The 21,827-nt window shown below is 37.0% G+C and overlaps 1 protein-coding gene across 8 annotated transcripts in view; it reads right to left on the bottom strand.

The window, feature by feature from the left end:
- ZC3H6 (zinc finger CCCH-type containing 6) overlaps positions 1-21,827 on the bottom strand; it is a 67,972-nt gene that overhangs the window by 30,227 nt on the left and 15,918 nt on the right. For 3 of the 8 annotated variants that reach the window (XM_035700443.2, XM_049096036.1, XM_049096034.1), the window contains exons 2-4: positions 16,078-16,146; positions 11,613-11,793; positions 4,425-4,544 (exon numbers count right to left, since the gene is read on the bottom strand). Coding sequence is in view for 2 of the 8 variants with exons in the window: in XM_025453930.3 (XP_025309715.3) it covers positions 4,425-4,544; positions 11,613-11,793 (301 nt within the window). In the remaining 6 variants the exon portion in view is untranslated. Of the gene's footprint in view, positions 1-4,424; positions 4,545-11,612; positions 11,794-16,077; positions 16,367-21,340; positions 21,631-21,827 lie in introns of those variants that run through there. The other 5 variants (XM_049096035.1, XM_049096033.1, XM_049096037.1 and 2 more) reach the window with 5 other exon arrangements.

Here is a 21,827-nt window from a genome sequence, read left to right as displayed (position 1 = left end):
TGCATGGAGCCTGCTTCTCCCTCTGCCTGTGTCTCTTCCTCTCTCTCTCTGTGTGTCTCTCATGAATATATATATTAAAAATAATAAGATAATTTTAAAAATTAAATAAAAGCAATCAGTAATAGAAAGACTCCAGATATTGAAATTCCTGTGATCAGATTTTAAAATATCTGTGCTTATTATTTTCAAGTAAATGACATGAGAATTTCAGCAGTGAACTGGGAACTATAAAAATACTCTGCAGATCTGAAAAAAAAATCAAGTTTCTAGATTTGAAAAATGCAAATACTAGAATTAAGAACTTAACACATGGGTTTAGCTGCAAATTAGATCCTCTGAAGAAAAGAGAAGAAAGGTAAAGAATAAAACAAAGCATATGCAGTAAAATGTTAACATCCTGGAAATGTGGGTGAAAGCTATACAGAAGTTCTTTGCACCATTCCTGGAACTTTTCTAGAATTCATTAAGACAAAATTAAAAGTTATTAAAAATCCACCTGGGTGGATTAGCGGTTGAGCGGCTGCCTTCAACTCAGGGTGTGACCCCAGGTTCCTGGGATGGAGTCCCACATCGGGCTCCCCATTGGGAGCCTACTTCTCCGTATGTCTATGTCTTTGCTTCTCTCTCTGTGTCTCTCATGATAATAAATGAAATCTTTAAAAAAATAACAGTGAAATAATTTCCCAATAGATAAAAGCTAAGAGATTTTACTGACAGTGCAACTGTACCACAAACGATGCTAAATAAAGACTAAGTACTTTTGGGATGCCTGGGTAGCTCAGTGGCTGAGCATCTGCCTTCAGCTCAGGTTGTGATCCTGGGGTCCTGGGGTTGAGTCTCACATCTGGCTCTCCGCGTGGAGCCTCTTCTCCCTCTGCCTATGTCTCTGTCTCTGTGTCAGTAAAGACTAAGTATTTAGTCTTTAGGTTAAAAGAAAATGATACCAGACTGAAATTCAGATCTACACGAAGGAACAAAGGACACTGGAAGTGAAATGTGGGTAATTATAAAAGATTATCTTTTTCTTTTAATTTCTTTAACTGAAAAAAATTTTTTTAAAGATTTTATTTATTTATTCATGAGAGACACAGAATGAGAGAGAGAGGCAGAGAAAGAAGCAGGTTCCATGCAGGGAGCCTGATGTAGGACTCGATCCCAGGACTCCAGAATCATGCCCTGGGCCAAAGGGAGGCACTTAACCGCTGGGCCACCCAGGGGTCTCATAACTGAAATTTTTAAACAAAAATAATTACATTGTAGTTGTAGTAATATGTAATCGTATAATGACAATCAATAACTATAATGCTTAAGAAAATATGAGTCAGGGAATCCCTGGGTGGCTCAGCAGTTTAGTGCCTGCCTTTGGCCCAGGGTGTGGTCCTGGAGTTCTGGGATTGGGTCCACATCGGGCTCTCTGCATGAAGCCTGCTTCTGCCTCTGCCTGTGTCTCTGCCTCTCTCTCTTTCTCTCTCTGTCTTTCATGAATAAATAAAATCTTAAAAAAAAAAGAAAATATGAGTCAGTTAAAACAAGTGTAATGCTGTTTATACATACCAATTGATTTTGTCCTTCAGAGTAGCCCCCATAGAAGGCTACATATTTATTAAATATTTATTAAAATATTTATTAAAATACTTCTGCCACTGTTTTAAAATATTCTATACCTCCTTTTCTGGAATAATGTTTAGTGACAACTTGTGAATCAAGAGCTTATAAATCTCATTATTTGATATTTTCAAATGCTTTGCTATCTGAAGTGGTAATGATCATTCTGAGCATTTTTTCACTGTTTTGAATAGTCTCTAAACAACTTTTGACTATTTCTAAAAAAATAAATTTACCTGCAAATGATGAAATTTAGGTACCACATCAGTGTTGTTTTTTAAGATTTTATTTATTTATTCATGAGAAACACACAGTTAGAGGCAGAGACACAGGCAGAGGAAGAAGAGGCTCCCCATGGGGAGCCCGATGTGGGACTTGATTCCAGGACCCCAGGATCATGCCCTGAGCCAAAGGCAGATGCTCAACCATTGAGCCACCCAGGCATCCCCCCACATCAGTGTTTGATAGATTTAAAAGTTCTGTCATTAGTGGTAAAAATAATTCAAACAAATAGCTGTTAAAATGTTCTGAGAAATGGCAGCTCCATTTATTCCAAAATCAGCAAACACACTCAATATATGGATACATTCACCTAACTCAATAAAATTATCAACTAGAGTATAATTCTTTTCAAATTTTAAAAGAAGATATTATAATAAACTTCATTTATTCAACAGTTACTTACTGAGCAACCTCAACTATAAAGAAGGCAACAGAGAAACAGAAGGCAATAGAAATAACTCTAATCAACACAGTATTTTGTTTTCTAAGCTCATAAGGGATGAGGAACACCAAATTAGGAAAAAGAATAGAACTCTGTGGACAAGCATATTGACAGATTGGCAGAAACCAGAACTCAGAGAAAGTTTGTGGTTTTTCAGAAAGGTGCACACTGATCTGAATACTCCCCAGTGTTCCTGAGACCACTGTGATTTTTCTAGCACAAAATACTATGTTTTTTTAAGATTTTATTTATTTATTCATGAGAGACACACAGAGAGAGACAGGCAGAGACACAGGCAGGAGGAGAAGCAGGCTCCATGCAGGAAGCCTGACGTGGGACTCGATCCCGTGTCTTCAGGATCACACTCTGGGCCGAAGGCGGTGCTAAACCGCTGAGCCACCCGGGCTGCCCACAAAATACTATTTATATTGAAGACTGTTCATACAGTACAACATGCCTGAGAAAGATCTAAAGTATATCATGTTGTTTTAATTTTTTTCTACTTACAACACTTCCGATAGCTTTTGCACTTAAAGAGGTAGATGTCACATTATTCGTATGTGAAAGTCCTAACCCCCAATACCTCAGAATGTGACTGTATCTGGAGATAGGGCTTTGAAGAGGTGACTAAGTTAAAATGAGGTCACTACTATGGACCCTGATCTGATCTGACTGGTGTCCTTACAAGAGAAAATTTGGACACACAGAGAGATGCCAGGGGTGTGTATGCACAGCAGAATGACCATTTGAGGACAAAGCAGCAAGATGGTAGCCATCTACGAGCCAGGAGAAATGGTCCTCAAAGATATTATGATCCTCAAAGGAAATCAACCCTGCTGGCATCTTGATCTGGCACTTCTAGCCTCCAGACTAATAGAAAATAAACTTTTGTTGTTTAAACCACTAGTCTGTAGTATTTTGTTATGATAGACCTGGAAAGCTAACATATGATTATGATTTTCAAAGACTTAAAATTTGTAGCATATATCTACATATGCCTGTTTTTCTATACTGAAAAATATAAAACATTTTTCAGAATGTCAGAAGGCAAAGAATGAAACTGAAAATTTTATTTTTCCCCTTAAAGGCAGAACCTCAAATCCTCAATGAAATGTCATTTCATACCTGTTAAGAAGGCTATTATCAAAACAAAAACAAAAACCCAAAGCAAAAAAAAAAACCCAGAAAATAAGTTTGGGAAGGATGTGGAGAAAGTAGAAAACTTCATGTATAGTGGTGGGAATGTAAAAAAGTGTATCCATTATGGGAAATAGTTTGGTGGTTCCTCAAGAAATTAAACACAGAATTACTGTATGATCCACCAATTCCATTCTGAGGGGTATATGTCCCAAGGAACTGAAAGCAGAGTCTTTTTTTTTTTTAAGCAGGGTCTTGAAGAGATATTATCCACCCATGTTCATAATCAGCATTATTCACAACAGTCAAAAGGTAGAAGTAATCCATGTGTTCAAAAACAGAAACACACAAACAAAATATGGTATATGCATACAATGGAATATCATCCAGCCTTAAAAAGGAAGCTAGATGAATGTTCAAAAAATTATGGTAAATAGGGGATCCCTGGGTGGCGCAGCGGTTTGGCGCCTGCCTTTGGCCCAGGGCGCGATCCTGGAGACCCGGGATCGAATCCCACATCGGGCTCTCGGTGCATGGAGCCTGCTTCTCCCTCTGCCTGTGTCTCTGCCTCTCTCTCTCTCTCTCTGTGTGACTATCATAAATAAATAAAAATTTAAAAAAAAAAAAAAAAAAAAAAAATTATGGTAAATGAAGTAAGTCAGACACAAAAAGACAAATACAGTAATGATTCCACCTTTATGCCTATAGAGTAGGCAAATTTATAGAGACAAAGTAGAATAGTGATTACTAGGGGCTGGTGGGGAGGAGGAATTGAGGTGTTATGATTTAAAGGGTACACGGCATCTGTCTGGGATGATGAAAAAGTTCTGTAAATGGATAGTAGTGATGGTTGCACTACATTGTGAATACACTTAATGCCAATGAATTGAAAGATGGTTAAAATGGTAAATTTTATGTTTATGTATATTTGATCACATTTTTTAAAAAAAGACAATACCTGAGAAAATGGAATGTCATAATCCCTGTAGAAACCAGCTCTTTTTTTGTGGGAACTTTCTGTATGTTCAACATCTGAATCAAGGCTGTAGTCTGAACTATCATCACTAGATGGAGAATGCTATAAAAAAGGAAAAAACAGTTACACATTTGCAAAAGGAAGAAAATTTTACTAATAATTAGATACACTTTTTTTAGCCAGAAGTGCCAACCAGCATATTGTATTATCCTAGTAGGTTCTGAAGTATTAACCAAAAAATCCTTGCTTCAAAGGCCACCACCAGCTCAACTTCTCTAAAATTTTCTGAGGAAAAGTATATCTTCTCCTCTTTTTAGGGGTTTAATGGCAGCATTCTCCTCATCATCCCTGTGGTCCAAGGACTCGTGCCATTTATTTATTTATTTATTTATTTATTTATTTATTTATTTATTTATTTATTTATTTATTTTTAAAAGAAATTTTTTTTTGACTCGTGCCCTTCTATGTAAGATCACTTCTAAAGTGATCTCAGATTTTAATTAATCTTAAAAGAATTAAATTAGGGCACCTGGGTGGCTCAGTTGGTTAAGCATCTCAAGCTCAGGTCATGATCCCATGATCCTGGGATTGAGTCCTGCATGGGGCTCCCTGCTCAGTGGGGAGTCTGTTTCTCCTTCTCCCTCTGTCCTTCCCCTCTATTTGTGTGCTCTCTCTCTGACTCTTTCAAATAAATAAAATCTTAAAAAAAAAAAAAAGGAATTAGATCTTCAAAAAGGATCACAGAACATAAGTAGAGTATGAGTTATTTTTACCTAAAATGTCTGTAGCACTCTTATTCTTTTGCATAAGTACCCTAAAGCTAAAAGATACTCAACATATCAAATTATAAATGTGAAATAAATCCAACCCACAAAATTGGGCAAAAGTGAAATGGAAACCACAAGTAACTGATAATGATTAGCAAATATCAAGAGTAAGCTTTCTAAGTATGAGTGCACTCCTTAAAAAAGGTCACCAAATCTCCATCTAGTCAAAATAATTACTTTCCCAAGTTAAGCACTTTCTTTAAAGAATTCTTAAAGTTCTTATCAGTGAAGATACTGACTCACTAAAAATTTGAATGAAACTGAACTCTGATATTTTCACAGCAAAAGGATTTTTACCTCTACTCCATTCCTTTTATGATTTTATTTATTCATAAGAGAGAGAGAGAGAGAGAGAGAGAGAGAGAAGCAGAGACACAGGCAGAAGGAGAAGCAGGCTCCATGCAGGGAGCCTGACGTGGGACTCGATCCCGGGTCTCCAGGATCACACCCCGGGCGGAAGGCGGCACTAAACCGCTGAACCACCCGGGCTGCCCCCTCTACTCCATTCTTAAAGGCTCTTTTAAGAAAGACAAACTTTTCCCTCACTTTGTTCTTAAATATTTTCAGGTTTAGTTTTATGATGGTGTTATTTCCATTTTTGCCAATTTGATAGGTGATATGAAGAAATCTTTTATTTTTTTATAGTTATGCTATCAAATGCTTCAAGCTTATCTAATATTTGTGGGTCAAAGTTTGAAATAAATATTGCCCATTTCTTTTCTCAAGTAGACTCCATGTCCAACACAGGACTTCAACTCACAACCCTGAGATCAAGAGTTGCATGCTCTACCAACTGAGCCAACCTAGCACCCCTCAACACTGTCCATTCAAAAGCCAAGTTTGCTAAGTCAATGGTAGAAGTCAGCTCCAACTCAAAGGAAAACCTTTCACTTGAAGATCACTAAAGGGATAAGATCTGATTAAGAAGCTCAAATGAAGACACTACTTCAGGAAAAACCACCAGAGAAGAGAAGGTTCTACTTAAGGGAGAAGTTTCTTCAGACTATTCCAAAACAAAACAAAAAAGACACACACACACACACACACACTTTCTCTCTCTCTCTTTCTAAAAAAAAAAAAAAATATATATATATATATATATATATTTATGAAAATTTTCTTTCTGTTTTCTTCATATGTATATATGACAGGGCGCCTGGGTGGCTCAGCTGGCTAAGTGTCTGACTCTTGATTTCACTTCAGGTCATGATCTCAAGGTCATGAGATCAAGCCCTGAGTCAGGCTTTGTGTTGTGTGGAGCTTGCCTTCCTCCCACTCACTCAAGTCCCTCTATATATATAATAAATAAATAAAATCTTTTTTTAAAAAGTAATTATTAACCTGAAATTAGCAATTGGGACTACTTTAAAAATAGCTAGAAAATAGTGTATGTCAGAAGAGATGGTATATCACTTCTGAGATTAGGTTATAAAAAGACTATAGCTTTCATCTTGTGTGCTTTCTCTTGCTCTCTCACTCTTGGTTCACCTGCTTTGGGGGAAGCCGGATAACTCATGAGGACACTGAGTCAGTCTCTAGAGTGGTCAGTAAGGAACTGAGGCCTGCCAAGAGCCATGTGAGTGAACATGGAAGAGGATCCTGCCTCAGTCAAGCCTTGAGTTGACTGCAATCCCATGAGAGAAGCTGAGCCAGAATCACCTGGTTAAACTCCCAGATTCCTGACCCACAAAAACTGGGAAATAAATTTCTGTTCTTTTAAGCTTCTAAGTTTGGAGTAATACTGTGCAGCAATGGTTGACTACTAAGATTTTGGTGTCTGGAAATGCTGTGCTCCCCATAAGAAATATCTAAAAGGTAGGAGAGGTTCTGGAACCAGGCAGCGGATAGAAACTGGAAGGACTTCAAGGAAAGTGTTAGTGAAAGTCTAAAGTGCCTCAAATGAGGGGCACCTGGCTGGCTCAGTTGGTGGAATGAATATGCAGCTCTTAATCTCCAGGTCATGAGTGTGAGCCCCATGTTGGGTGTAGAGATACAAAAAATAGTAATAATTTTAAAATGGGTTAGGCGACTAACTCTTGTTTTCCTCTTGGGTCATGATTTCATAGGTCATGAGATAGAGCCCTCTGTCAGGTTCCATGCTCAGCAGGGAGTCTTCTTGGGATTCTCTCTCCCTTGGCCCCTCCCCCACCTCGTACACACACATGCGCACGCACATATATGCATGCACTTTCTCTTCTCAAATACATACATACGTAAATAAATTGCCTCAAATGATTATTAGTAAAATTCTGGGCTTTGAGACAACTTAAAGGAAAGTGAGGTATCTTATTAAAGCTGGAAGAACGGAAATCTTCATTATGCAGTGGTAGAAAGTTGAACAACACAGTTATATTCAATAATGTGGAAAGTAGAAAATGTGTCTAGTGAACTAAGTAATCTAGTTAAGATTTTCAAGAAAAATGCTGAAAGTACTTATCTGCCAAAGACAGACAAATTAAAGGAAAGGCCGTTCAAAAGGAGATGTGGGACTTGATGGTTTTGAAAATTCTTAGCTTCAACACACTAAATTTTATTTTTGGTTTTCCCTTTTTTCTTTTTCTTTTCTTAAGTAAGCTCTACACCCAACAGAGATCGAACTCACACCCTGAGATCAGAGTCCTATGTTCTACCCACTGATCCAGGCATGTGCCCCTACTTTTTTCTTGATTAGTCTCGCCAATGACTTATATGTATCACTGATCTTTTTTTGAATAACTACTGGCTTTTCACTCTAATCCATTAAGTTCTGCTTCTAACATAATTAAAAGTCCTTTCCTTTTTGTTTTGTTTTGGTTTGCTACTTTTCTAGCAAAGAATAAATGAATTACTGCAATACTGTAATTTTTCTCCTGATAACTGCTTTAGCTATATTCTGTCATTACTTACACACCAAGATTTTATATCATCATTTTAATGAAATTCTGCAGTTTTAATCTGTTTCCCCTGTGCTCCACAGGCTATTTATAGCAGGCATTTGAATTACAAAGCAAAAAGACATTTTGTTTTTTGACTTTATTAGGCAATGTCTAGTTTTATTGTATTGTGATTTGACATTGCTCTTTTTAACACTTCCACTCAATCAAAGTAATTGGAGCATACAAGGCCTACTATATGGCCATAAAGACAAGAGGAAGATGTATTCTCAGGATTCAGAGCTCACTACATAATCTTTCTTTAATATCCTTACCACCTTTTCATCCACTTGATTGATCTCTTTGGATTAAGAGAGGCATATTGGTAGATCTCCTGTTATTAGTGTATTCCTAGTTCTTCTTGCAGTTCCTATAGCTCCTGCTTTATAAAAGTGGCTGTTTTAGGGGCTATAAAATATTAATAACTTATACTTAATTGTGAATTGTAGCCTTTAACATCATAAAATGTCTCTCTTTGTTTCTTTCAATGCCTTTTGACACAAATTTGACTTTTTCAGATATCAACGTTAGATTTCTGCCTTCTCTTTCTTTGTATTTGCTTGGCATAGCTTTACCCACTTCTAAAATCTTTCTCTTGTACACAGCTTAGAGTTGGATTTTTGCATTGTTGGGAAAGTATATACCTTTTGGTATTTAGAAAAGTTTGTATTTTTGTTTTAATTATTCCTTTTTATTTACTCATTTATATATGTTCCAAGCCCAGTGTGGAACCCAACACAAGGCTTGAACTCACGACTCTGAGATCAAGACCCAAGCTGAGATCAGGAGTATGAAGCTTAACTGACTGAGCCACCCAGGTGCCCCTCAATTATTTCTTTCATGCCTTTTCCAATAACCTTAGTCCCTGTCCCTTCTTTGCATATTATTTCTTTACTAACAGGACCAATACTAAAATTCGTCAGTAACCTCTTTTCCTTTTTCATTATCAGGATAACAATGTGAAGCAACATCCCCTTACTCTGAGTTAATAATATTAGGCAATCAGTAAGCTTATCCTGCTTGCCATATACTCTTCTGCTTTTCCTGATATTTTTTATAGTTGTAATGTTCAGATACATAATATACGGCTCCCCTTATGGCCATCATTTAGTCTTAGTTTTTATTTTTTTAAAGATTTTATTTATTTATTCATGAGAGAGAGAGAAAGAGAGAGAGAGAGAGAGAGGCAGAGACACAGGCAGAGGGAGAAGCAGGCTCCATGCAAGGAGGGAGCCTGATGTGGGACTCGATCCCGGATCTCCAGGATCAGGACCTGGCCTGAAGGTGGCGCTAAACCACTGAGCCACCCGGGTTGCCCTAGTCCTAGTTTTACAAAGAAATATGTATTACATGTATGTAGATCCCTCTCTCCCAAATAGTCATTTTGGTTATCTAAACTTGTTCTCTAGTGGATTCTACAGGAAGGCTCATGATAACAATATTTCCTGAGTTTTATCTTTTTTTTTGGAGAACTTTATATCTGAAGGTCAGTATTTAGCTGGATATAAAATTCTTGGACCACATCTTATCTAAATATGTCATTCCATTATCATCCAGCATAAAATATTTATATCAAAAAAGTTTTAAAAGATTTTATTTATTCATCAGAGGCACAGAGAGAGAGGCAGAGACACAGGCAGAAGGAGAATTAGGCTACCTGCGGGGAGCCCGATGTGGGACTCAATACCAGGACCCTGGGATCACTCTCTGAGCCAAAGGCAAACAGACGCTCAACCACTGAGCCACACAGGCATCCTATATCAAAAATTTTTATAGAAAGCTGATTCTCTTTTCCTAATAGGGAGTTGGTCTTTTCACTTAGATGACCAAAGGATGTTTCCCCCAAATTGTATTTATGCTGTTTGATCATAGCTTATATACTTTCTTAATTTTATCATTTTGAAATATTAGGTTAGATATTTTATATGTTGTGTGGGAACTCTTTCTCTTATGGAAGAATATTATTCTCTCCATTATTCTGTTTTTTTAAAAATTATAACTTATACGGAATGTAATCATGGTCCTATCTTGTTCTCTAGGGTTACTGCTTGTTGTTTGCATGAAATATTAATATATATGGCTATGTATCTTCTGAGATATGCCTCATTTGCTCCCTTCCCTCATTTTTTTTCCTCATTTTTTTAAAGCTATTTCTTTCCTTGCCCAGCCCTAGTATCTTTGTCCTCTCAATTTAGATTCTAATTAGCAGTTATATTCTCAGTGTAGGACTCTAATAAGAGCGATTTGGTTGATTAGTATTAGAAGTTCATCAGACCCAGACCATTCAAGCACCATCCCAAATTCACATGGTCACCTTATACTCACAGGAGAATTGAAAGTCCCCTCTCACTTTTTTCTCCCCTCTCACTTTCTGCTCTGTTCTCAGTTTGGCCCATGGACTTTCCACATTGAGTGGGGACTCTTCCATTTGAGAGGAGTACCTATTGGCAATTTGTTTTCTGAAGTCCCATTACCTTCCCTCTGCTTCAGTATGCCCAATTGCTGATCCTATATGGGTCTTGTTGCTGTCTGTGGTTTGGCCTCATCCAGCGGTATTTTTAAGGTTTGTGGAGATAACTTGTTACTTCATTTTTTTTGTAGATGTTGCCAATGAGTTTTTGATTTTGCTATCCCCACTGCTTTGTTTTTATGGGGGAATTTCAGGGAGTTTCAAAACTACTCCACCACAGATGCCCACTTTTCCTAGAGTTCTCTGCATAGATGATCCCTTCTTCCCTATCCTATGCTACATTATTCTCTATCCAGCACCCTACTCTTTTTTCTTGATCACATTTGTTTTTCATTTGTTTATTGCCTTCTCCTTCCCATTTCAATGTAATCTATTTCCATTAGAGACTTTCACTCATTACTGTAACCCTAGCATAGAGCACAGAGATTTCCACAGCAAGCACATGATAATACATATGAATGAATAAATGGACAGACAATGCCAATGCTGCTAATCTATATCTGTAGAGAATAAAACAATAAAACTTTTCTAACCTTTATCATCCTTGCATACAATTCCATTAATTAAAAAGATTTTAACTTGCATTAAAAGTTACCTAGATTAATTTTTAAATATTTGAGATAATTTACATAATCTTTATGTTCAGAAAATTTATTAATCACATAAATAAAAATATCTAATCAACAAGTTGCTTTTTGGGGGGGTTGGAGGAGCAGAAGAAGAGAGAAAATCTTATGCAGGCTCCATGCCCAGCAAGGAGTCTGAAGGGAGGCTTGATCTCATGACCTTGAGATTATTACCTGAGGTGAAATCCAGAGTCAGACACTTAACTGACTGAGCCACCCAGGTGCCCTTCTAATCAATAAGTTTTATAATAAAATAAGCAATGATTTATACTTTATGATTTTCAATATATTTCATAAACATTTACTAAAAGAATTAAAAGTAGATTCTAACTAACCTTATGTTTTTCACGTTTTCTTCTTTTGGATTTTTTCTTCTCTCTTTCTTTCTTGTGTTTTTTCCTTGATTTTCTATAAGCTTTCTCATTTTTGTGCTTTTCATCCTCTTTTGCTTCCTGTTCTTGTATTTCTTCAAGTCCTGCATCATCTATTTCACCATCTTCTAATTCACCATCTTCTCTGTAGAAAACAATGACAGTTTTATTTTCAAATGTTATTTAAAAGTGAATCTTATAGAAACATTTCCAAAAGAAAAAAAAGCACATGCCAAGAATTTAAGTTATATTTATTTAGACCAGGAGTGGCAAACTTTTCCTATAAAGGACCAGGTAATACATTTGCAGGCCACATACGGTTTCTATTGCAAATTCTTCCCTATCTTCCTGGAACAATTCTCCAAATATATAAGAACCAGACAGAACAGCAAAAATTTGCCAACCTCTGATTTAGATTAAGATCACTAACTCACCAACTGAATGAACGCATGCATGAATGCAGTGCTATTCCATGGCATTACAATAGTGACCATCTACTACACCACTTTTTTTAAAACAGGTTAAGCTAAAGCCCTTTAGGAAGTAAACATTTTTACTACTTAGTGTTATGTAAACAACTATAATTAGTTTTAAAACAAAAGTAATCTATATTAATTCTCACCATCAAAGTAAACTTCAATAAGAAAACAGATTTAAAAAAAAAGAAAGAAAACAGATTTTCAAATAGATGAGCAAAACCTGAGCCACAGAAGAATCATAAATTGAACTTGAATCTGGAAAAATATTCATAGTAAAACCTTAACTGAATTCCACTTTCCAAATACTATCATCTTTGCTATAAAGGAGACTGAACTAGACATAAACTTTTATATTGTTTATGACCTTTTTATACTCATAGAAGCCAAAATATTAATAGTGTTTTTAAGGCAAATTAAACAATGATTTATCTACATAAGAAGATAAATATATAAAATAAGTTTAGCATTTACTCATGTTTCCATAGTTAGGAAAAAAATGCAAACTGCTATAAACAGTGCAGAAAGACAAATGTCTTTATGACTGGAAGCAAATGAGATGCAACCAAACTGTGGTGTGTGCATTGTAAAGATACTTTAAATTTACTAGGGATATATGATTTATAAAACACAAAACTAATTATGTCACTCTCCTGCTCAAAATCTTCAATGATGAAGTGATGTCTCAAACTTCCTTCAGAACTATCCACTTGGGGAGGAAGGTAGTGGTATCAACATGATTGGTGATAAGTTGGTAACTGCTCAAATTATGGGATGTGTGCTTGACATTTTCCATAATAAAAAAAGATAGTACCAATGATTCCCTTCTGACCTGAGGACGTCAGACCTCCCGGATATGTCAAAAGGCCCTTTATAATTGAGTCTGTGCTTACCCAGCTACTTTCAATTTCTCCCATCACCAAGCTTTAAACACCGCCTTAAAAACTCTCATAGCCCTGCTCTTCTCAACACTCACCCTCCACTTCCTTCACCAGGCTAATTGCAGCTCATTCCATTGGACTCAGTTCAGATGTCATTTTCTCTGAGATGCTTCCACTGACTACCCAGGTTTAGATGAGATGCTTCACCTTAAGAATTCCCCTAATAATTCTCATTTCTTTATCACTGCAATCTATGCGTTATGTTCGAGTAACTTGAAGATACTGGTTGGGAAAGTGGGATGTGACTGTGTCTCTAACCCCTAGGATGGTTTCCTATTGTTCACTGAATGAATGAATGCGTAATATCCATAACCCTTGCATTATAGAACAGGCACATGATACCACCCAAAACTGGCTGTGAAGTAAAAGTTATTTTTCCCCAGTTTCTATTATAAAATCAAAGAGTTGGGATCCCTGGGTGGCGCAGCGGTTTGGCGCCTGCCTTTGGCCCAGGGCGCGATCCTGGAGACCCGGGATCGAATCCCACATCGGGCTCCCGGTGCATGGAGCCTGCTTCTCCCTCTGCCTGTGTCTCTGCCTCTCTCTCTCTCTGTGACTATCATGAATAAATAAATAAAATCTTTAAAAAAAAATAAAATAAAATCAAAGAGTTAAACATATCCATTTAGGTGGACTTGAAAATTTCTGTGAGGCAGGTTTGGCATTCTGGCTGTTTTAACAAAAAAGTCCTGAACTTTTATAACACTTAAAACCTTAAGTCCCAAGAAAAGTGAGTGCATACTTTCACCAAAAGTTAAGCACAATAATGGACTTAGTAGCTTTAGTCACAATACTAAAAAATTGTTAACAACCCAAATCACCATCAGCAGGTATATGGATGAATTGTGCTTTACTTATACTATAAAGCAAAAAAAATCAGCCACTGCTACACACAATATGGATGAATCTTATAGATACAAATACGAGTAAAAGAAGCTAGATACAAGAGAGTATCGTTTTATTCCATTTATATGCATTTCAAGAAGAAACAAAAGTAACCTACGGTGACAAAAGTCAAAATAGTGATTACCTCTTGGAGTGTTGTAACTGACAAAAAAAGGGTACTAAGGAACCCTCTGAGGTGTTGGAATATTCTGTATATTGATCTGTGCGGTGATTATTGCATATATATATATATATATTTACATGTAAAAATTCATCAAGTTGTAATTAAAGAGGGAGACAAACCAGAAGATACTCATAATTATAGGCAACAAACTCAGGGTTGCTGGAGGGGAGGTAGATGGGGAAATGGGGTAACTGGGTGATAGGCATGAAGGAGGGCATGTGATGTCATGAGCATTGGGTGTTATATGCAACAGATGAATTGCTGAACTCTACCTCTGAAACTGATTGATACACTATATGTTAATTAATTGAATTTTAAGTATAGTAAATATTTTTTAAATTCAAAAAAGTTGTACATTTAAGAATTGTATCCTTTACTACCTATCCTTACACTGTAACAAAATTTAAACACCACCAAAAAAAACCTACTGGCATTCATCCTTTCTTTTATTACCTTTCTCCTCCAACTTGACCTCAAAGCAACTCTTTTTATATCTTAAAATCACTAATTCATACTTAACATTTTGACTGGAACTACCTAAATACCTAAGTAGTAGTCAAGCTAAAAATGCATATGATTTATGTCCTACTTTATATAAGTTCTTTAACTGTGAAATATGGAGCATTTACATTTGTCATTAGACAAAAAGCATGAAAGATATTTTCTTTTTTTCTTTTCTTAGCCTATTTAACATTTTAGCATTTACGCAATAACAAATTTAAACTTGTGAATTTATGTATGGTTATAAGAAATAGAATAGAAAACGGAAATAAGAACATTGACCCCCAGTTCCATGAACTGTTTACAAGTGCTTTATAAAAATCAGCTTTGGGTACAAATGGAAAGCATGTGTGGCATAAGGGAAAGAGGAGACTTCCTGGGAGGATAGCTAGATTCTAATTCCAGTTCTGTCACCAAAACAAAATAAAGCTATCCTGATTGAGCACCTACTAATATATCAGATATTAATCTAACTCTGTGAAAAGTAAAAAAATAGAAGAGATAATTAAGAATGCTTAGCATTCTCTAGATTTTGAATTAGCTCAATACCATTATGAAAGCTGTTTTGTTTACTAAACTCAATGTTTTTTTTTTAATTTAATAAATCAAAAAGAGAGGCTCCCAGTTCAATTCTAATATGGATGACTTTTCATTAATGTAAAATAATAGAGTGATTATCATTATGTCCTTTTCAGGAAGAGGAATATTCATGTTTACGGACACTTAAATAATTGTTTAGTTAACCAACTAATTATTTTTAAAATAATTTATCTCTTAGGCAAAACCAGAGACAGAAAGTAGACTAGGGATTGCCAGGTAGATCAGAGGAAGGAATGAAGAGTGACTGTCAACACTCAGGGTTTTTTTCAGGGTGATGAAAATGTTCTAAAAGTAAGTAGTGGTAATGATTACACAACTCTGAACATCCTAAAAACCAGTGAACTGTATACTCTAAAAAGGTGAATTTTATCTCACTAAAGCTGTTATTTTAAAAAATAATTAGGTTTTAAAAGATTTTCTCTCTAGGTTTAAATATCTAGATTTCAAAATCATAATGCACAGTGGTATAAATTAAAAACTCTGAAATAGGGGATCCCTGGGTGGCTCAGCGGTTTGGCGCCTGCCTTCGGCCCGGGGCGTGATCCTGGAGTCCCAGGATCGAGTCCCGCATCAGGGTCCCTATATGGAGCCTGCTTCTCTGTGTGCCTGTGTCTCTGCCTCTCTCTCTCTCTCTCTCTCTGTGTCTCTCATGAATAAATAAAATCTTAAAAAAAAAAAAAAAACTCTGAAATTGATCAATGCCCTCACCATCCATGATATGTTCTTATTCACAGGTAAATTTCACTAAATCCTTATAAACTGATTTGCTTCATAAAGGATTGTTTTCCCCATTCTGATACTGTTGCTACTAAAACAACTTAACCTGAACCATTCAGTCTTACCTCCACAGGTAGCTTCTGCTTTTTCTTTATGCTTGCCTGTTACAAGCTACAGATCAGAAACTGAGTCTTCTGGAAGAAACACAAAAGCCTCAATAAAAGACTATACAAGTACTCCTGATGGATGACATTATAAACGTATTACTCATAAATACAAGCGTCCTGGGATAAGCTGATATGATCACCAGAAAAAAGACCTTTCTAGGGATGCCTGGGTGGCCCAGCGGTTGGGCCTCTGCCCTCGGCTCAGGTCATGGTACAGGGATCCAGAATTGAGTCCTGCATCGGGCTCCCTGTGAGGAGCCTGCTTCTCCCTCTGCCTGGGTCTCTGCCTCTCTCCCTCAGTCTGTGTCTCTCTGAATAAATAAATAAATCTTAAAAAAAAAAAAAAAAAAAGGCATTTCTCAGAAGGTATCAAGGGACTGTCAGGCTGTCAAGGATGTCTTTACATTACAAAAGCAGATTACTTTATAGAAGTAGGCTGCTTATCCTAAGATGACAGAACACAAATTTCCCAGATACTTGAAACTATTACTTGTAACACTTTTCTTTTCATGCTTTTGTTCTAATTCACCTTGTCCTTTCTCCTTTACCATGGCTAATGGAGAGGAACTGCTCTGTACTGATAACCTGGCAACCTACATGTCTCCACCGAGGTCACACAGGCAAGGCTCGACCACAAGCACAGGCTGACCTGAGCCCTGACAGAATGCCTCACGATCCTCCAAAATATGGAATATAGACAATCTTGGGAAGTGCTGCTACAAAGCTATTTTTCACCAACCTCCATATACTCTCCTTGTAGGACTACTGTTCCTCAGCCACAGGGTACTCTAGCACTCATGTTGCCTGTTGGGATGCCTCGGTGGCTCAGTGGTTGAGGGTCTGCCTTTGGCTCAGGGCGTGGTCCCAGAGACTCGAGATCGAGTCCCACCCACGTCGGGATCCTTGCATGAAGCCTGCTTCTCCCTCTATCTGTGTGTGTCTCTGCCTCTCTCTCTGTCTCTCATGAATAAATAATTAATTAAAATAAAATCCTTAAAAAAAAAAAAGCACTCATGTTACCTGTGATTATCTGGCTTCTCTGGTTTCAGTGTTATCCAGTGAGACAATGGGCATGAGCAACTGACACCATGGTGATCCTACATTTGTTGTCTATGTATGTAATCAACTGCATTTTACTGGCTGAATTCGTCAGCATTCATAACCGAAAACTCGCTTGGGTCTAGGCTTGCCCAAGCCTACTCTGATCTTTTCCTTCAACCTAGACAGCTTACGTATGATCCTCTTGATAAAACCTTGACCTAACTCCCTACCTTGTACCTCCCAAACTAAGTATTTCTTCTCAAGGAAAACACTCTCTGGTCGTATCAGGGCCATGGAAGAGCTACCTGACATGAGTTCTTGTGATTTTATGTTTATCCCCAAACTGGACCTTGAACATTTACATGTTAGATGGCTCATCTTGTTTTAGCAAAAGTTTCTCTTTACAAATTACTAGTGGGAAAATCTGATGGATACCTACAATTTTCAAAGTGTTTTTATTTTTATCCTTTATCCAATATATTCTTACATCCTCTGGAATGTATTTGGTTTGCAGAAACTCAGCATATCCCTTTTCACTCCTTGAACCAAACTTAGAATTTGTCAAAGCCTCAATTCAAATACAAATTCCTTCAAGAATGAGACTTGGTACAAATTTATGGGCAAAATTATAAATTCTAATTAGCCTAACATTCCCCCATAGTCTTATGCAACCTTTATAAATTTTGCTTAACTCTATATAAGTTATCTGTATGTATCCCAAAGATAACTAAGAATCTCTTTCTCAATTTTTTTACAACTCCACTTCTATTTTCACATATGTGACCCTTCTAATCTTTATTTCCTGAATCAACAACAGGCTTATTCATATTTGCCTCATCAAACTTTAACCTGCATATATAGATAGCTATATATAAAAATATAATAATTAGACAATTTTAGATATTTCATTCTCATGTCCTTTAGGAGACTATACTTCTGTGGAAGTGTCTGAAGGGACATTGATCTCCCTGGAGAAAGAAACAGATATTCCCTTTACGCTAGAAATCTTTGAGGCTCTATTTTCAACTACGGAGGTCACATAACTTGAAAATGTTACCCAAAATTTGTTACTAACATTAACTGAAAAGATAAATAATACTACAAAGCCCCAGAGTTACAACTAAAATCATTGATTTAGGTGGTCGTGGATAATAGCATAGCTCTAGATTTCTTGCTGGCAAGCCAAGAAAAAAAAATGAATTACTAATTCATTCACAGGGAATGCTGACCAATCTATATTCAAACAAAAGACAAGACAACTTGGCTATCAAAAGTAGACTCAGGGTAACGCATGGGTGGCTCAGTCGATTAAGCATCTGCCTTCAGCTCATGATCTCTCAAGGTCGTGGGATTAAGCCCCATGTCAGGGTCCCAGGGAGCCTGCTTCTCCCTCTCCCTTTTTCCCCCTCCCCCTGCTCGTGCTCTCTCTTTCTCTTTTCCTCTCTCTCTCTCAAATAAATAAAATCTTAAAAAAAAAAAAAAAACACCCCATAAGCCTGAATTTTAAGATCTGATCTCCTAGTCAAAGTGAGGGCATCTGGTCATCACTCTGAAGTGCCTTTTAGTCTCTTATAATAGTCATGGCTATTCTTACTTGTCTCACAGTCTTCCAATGCCTGGTCTCCAGAATGACCTATGTTTCTGCACAGTTCTTATTTCATCAAATGGTACAAAAATTCATTTTTCAACAGAAGGAAAACAAAAGGACTCATATTATAAGTCAGGCTAAATACCAAGGTCTTTTGATCATGATTCCTGCAAAGATCATAACCCATACAACAGTGACTACGTAGCATGCTGTTCTATAAGGGTAGGACTAAGGCGGTACTGCTAAAATAAAACTCTACCAAGTTCCCAGCAAGTTCAGGATCAAAGTGCTGATCCTGTATCTTTGAGCCTAACAGATACTTTCATATCCCACCTCAGACTTCTTTATAAAGCAATCTCTATGCTTTTGTGACAGAACAAAATCAAAAGGACTAGTTCTCAAATGACCCAATCAGAACATAAAACCTAGAATTTCTCCTAATATATAATAAACCTTTTATCTTCCTTTCTGTTTTCCACTTTAAGCACAGAGAGACAGAGTGAACTTACTTCTTACCCAGCAAGCATATTAATTTAGCTTTAAAAAAAAATCTTGGGTGTATTTTATTATTCCTTGAATGCTATTTATAGAGCCTTTTATTGATCAAACTATAAAATATGTTAAAATTCTAAAGATGAAGGTGAAACTAAGACTAAAACTATTTTACATGGGGTTATGCCAGAAATCCTTAACTAATTTTTATATGTGAGCTGCAAATCTTGCTCTGAATTTCAGGAAACAAGGATTAGGTATAAGATTTTTATCTTGCAAAAAAAAAAAATTAAAAAAAAAAAAAGATTTTTATCTTGCTTCCAAGACAAAAATACACTAGTTGCTCAAGAGATGCACAGTTTTTCTAGTAGTGTGATCAGAAAGAAATTTCTTCCCTGAGTCCTCATAGAGACAACTTATCTGATACAATGGTCAGTCCATGGGCAGCCCGGGTGGCTCAGCAGTTTAGTGTCACCTTCAGTCCAGGGTGTGGTCCTGGAGACCTGGGATCGAATCCCACGTCAGGCTCCCTGCATGGAATGGAGCCTGCTTCTCCCTCTGCCTGTGTCTGTGCCTCTCTCTCTCTCTGTGTGTGTGTGTCTCATGAATAAATACATAAAATTTTTTAAAAAGGTCAGTCCTTCACACAATGGACACTACCTTCAATAGTGTCTATACAACCAAAGCAACAGTTTATGACCTATAGCATGCCCCAATTTGAACCAAAGGCTTGCTGCCAAAATCCATTGCAAAAAAGCAATTATGTGAGGATACAAATTAATATTGTCCAAGTATGCAATTATCTGATTTTCTGATTTTTTAAAAAGATTTTATTTATTTTTTTAAGTAATCTCTCCACCTAGCATGGGGCTCAAGCTCATAACCCTAAGACCAAGCATGGCAGGCTGAACCACTGAGCCAGCTAGACACTCTTCTGCTCTTCTGATTTAATCCAGGGATGAAATCCACAACATCTAGAGCAGAGATTCTCAAAAACTATATGTACATTAGAATTTTCTGCTCTCCTAACAAAAGGGGTGGCATTCATTCATTTACTTGTATTTATTCACCACCTTTTTAGTGGAGATACAATGATAAACAAGAAAGACATGATTTTTTTTTCTCTCAAGTTTTTAATCCAGTGATAGGGGAGATAGACATCAATGAAAGAACAACATAAATAAATTAACAACCATGTAAGTAAATGTAGGAAGTAAATAGTGCTATGAGAGCACACAATAGGAAAAAGTCATGTATCAGGGAAGTCTGGAAGGCTCTCCCTGAGGAAGTCATGAATGAACTGAGGTGAGGAGATCTAACCTAAGGCATAAAGGGTTGTGGAGGGAACTCTGACAGAGGTAATAGGATAAGCAAAATTTCTGTGTAGAACTGAGACAGGGGGATCCCTGGGTGGCGCAGCAGTTTAGTGCCTGCCTTTGGCCCAGGGCGCGATCCTGGAGACCCGGGATCGAATCCCACATCGGGCTCCCGGTGCATGGAGCCTGCGTCTCCCTCTGCCTATGTCTCTGCCCCTCTCTCTCTCTTTCTCTCTCTCTGACACTATCATAAATAAATAAAAATTAAAAAAAAAAAGAACTGAGACAGAAACTGAGACAATGCCAACATCACTGGATCATAAAGATAAAAGGAAAGTTGGTTTAAAATTATGCTGGAATGATGGGAGTTCTAGATCATGCAGAACTTTGGCCATTTGGGGGGGTTTATTCTAATAAAATGAGAAAGGACTGAAGTGTTTCGAAGAAAGGAGGTGATGTAATTAGATCTCCATTCTGAAAGATAACTTTGAGAGTAAAAAACAGACATAAAGGGGAAATAAAACAGATGCACAAAAGCAGTTCAGATACCACTGCAATAATCAAACAAGAATCCAAAAGAAGAATGGAACGCATTTGGAGAACTTGCTAACTTGACACTCCTCACTCAAATACATACACTTTATCATGGATGGGAATGTTTTTTCTACAATGGTGTTGAGGCAAAAAAAAAAAGGCTGAAAACTACTAATATCTGAGAAATTAATAGACTATTATCCTTCAGGCAATCCTCCATGTATATTACAAACATTCTCATGATTTATACCTTTTAAAGATCACCTCATTATTCCTGAGGTCATTCCTTTAAATGGGATCAACATTTTCCTTAAAAGTAGTGAGAATGTGCATGAATAAAGTATTCATCTTCTATATCACAGGAGCACATAATCCTCATCATTTCACAGCCTCAGAATTTTCAAAGCAGGCATTATAATCTGGTAATGAATATATCAGTAACATATTAATGAAACATCTAAATTCAAGCAATGTAACTTCCTGGTGAACCTTGCAGTATAAATTTGGTGCAAAGTACACCATGAAGTCATTAATTAAAAGACTTGAACAAAGAAAAGGAGTCCTGGGATCCCTGGGTGGCGCAGCGGTTTGGCGCCTGCCTTTGGCCCAGGGCGCGATCCTGGAGACCCGGGATCGAATCCCACGTCAGGCTCCCAGTGCATGGAGCCTGCTTCTCCCTCTGCCTGTGTCTCTGCCTCTCTCTCTCTCACTGTGTGCCTATCATAAATAAATTAAAA

Source organism: Canis lupus, chromosome 17, assembly GCF_003254725.2.
Source record: "Canis lupus dingo isolate Sandy chromosome 17, ASM325472v2, whole genome shotgun sequence".
Taxonomy (NCBI): Eukaryota; Metazoa; Chordata; class Mammalia; order Carnivora; family Canidae; genus Canis; species Canis lupus.
This window is presented reverse-complemented; position numbering and strand designations above follow the sequence as displayed.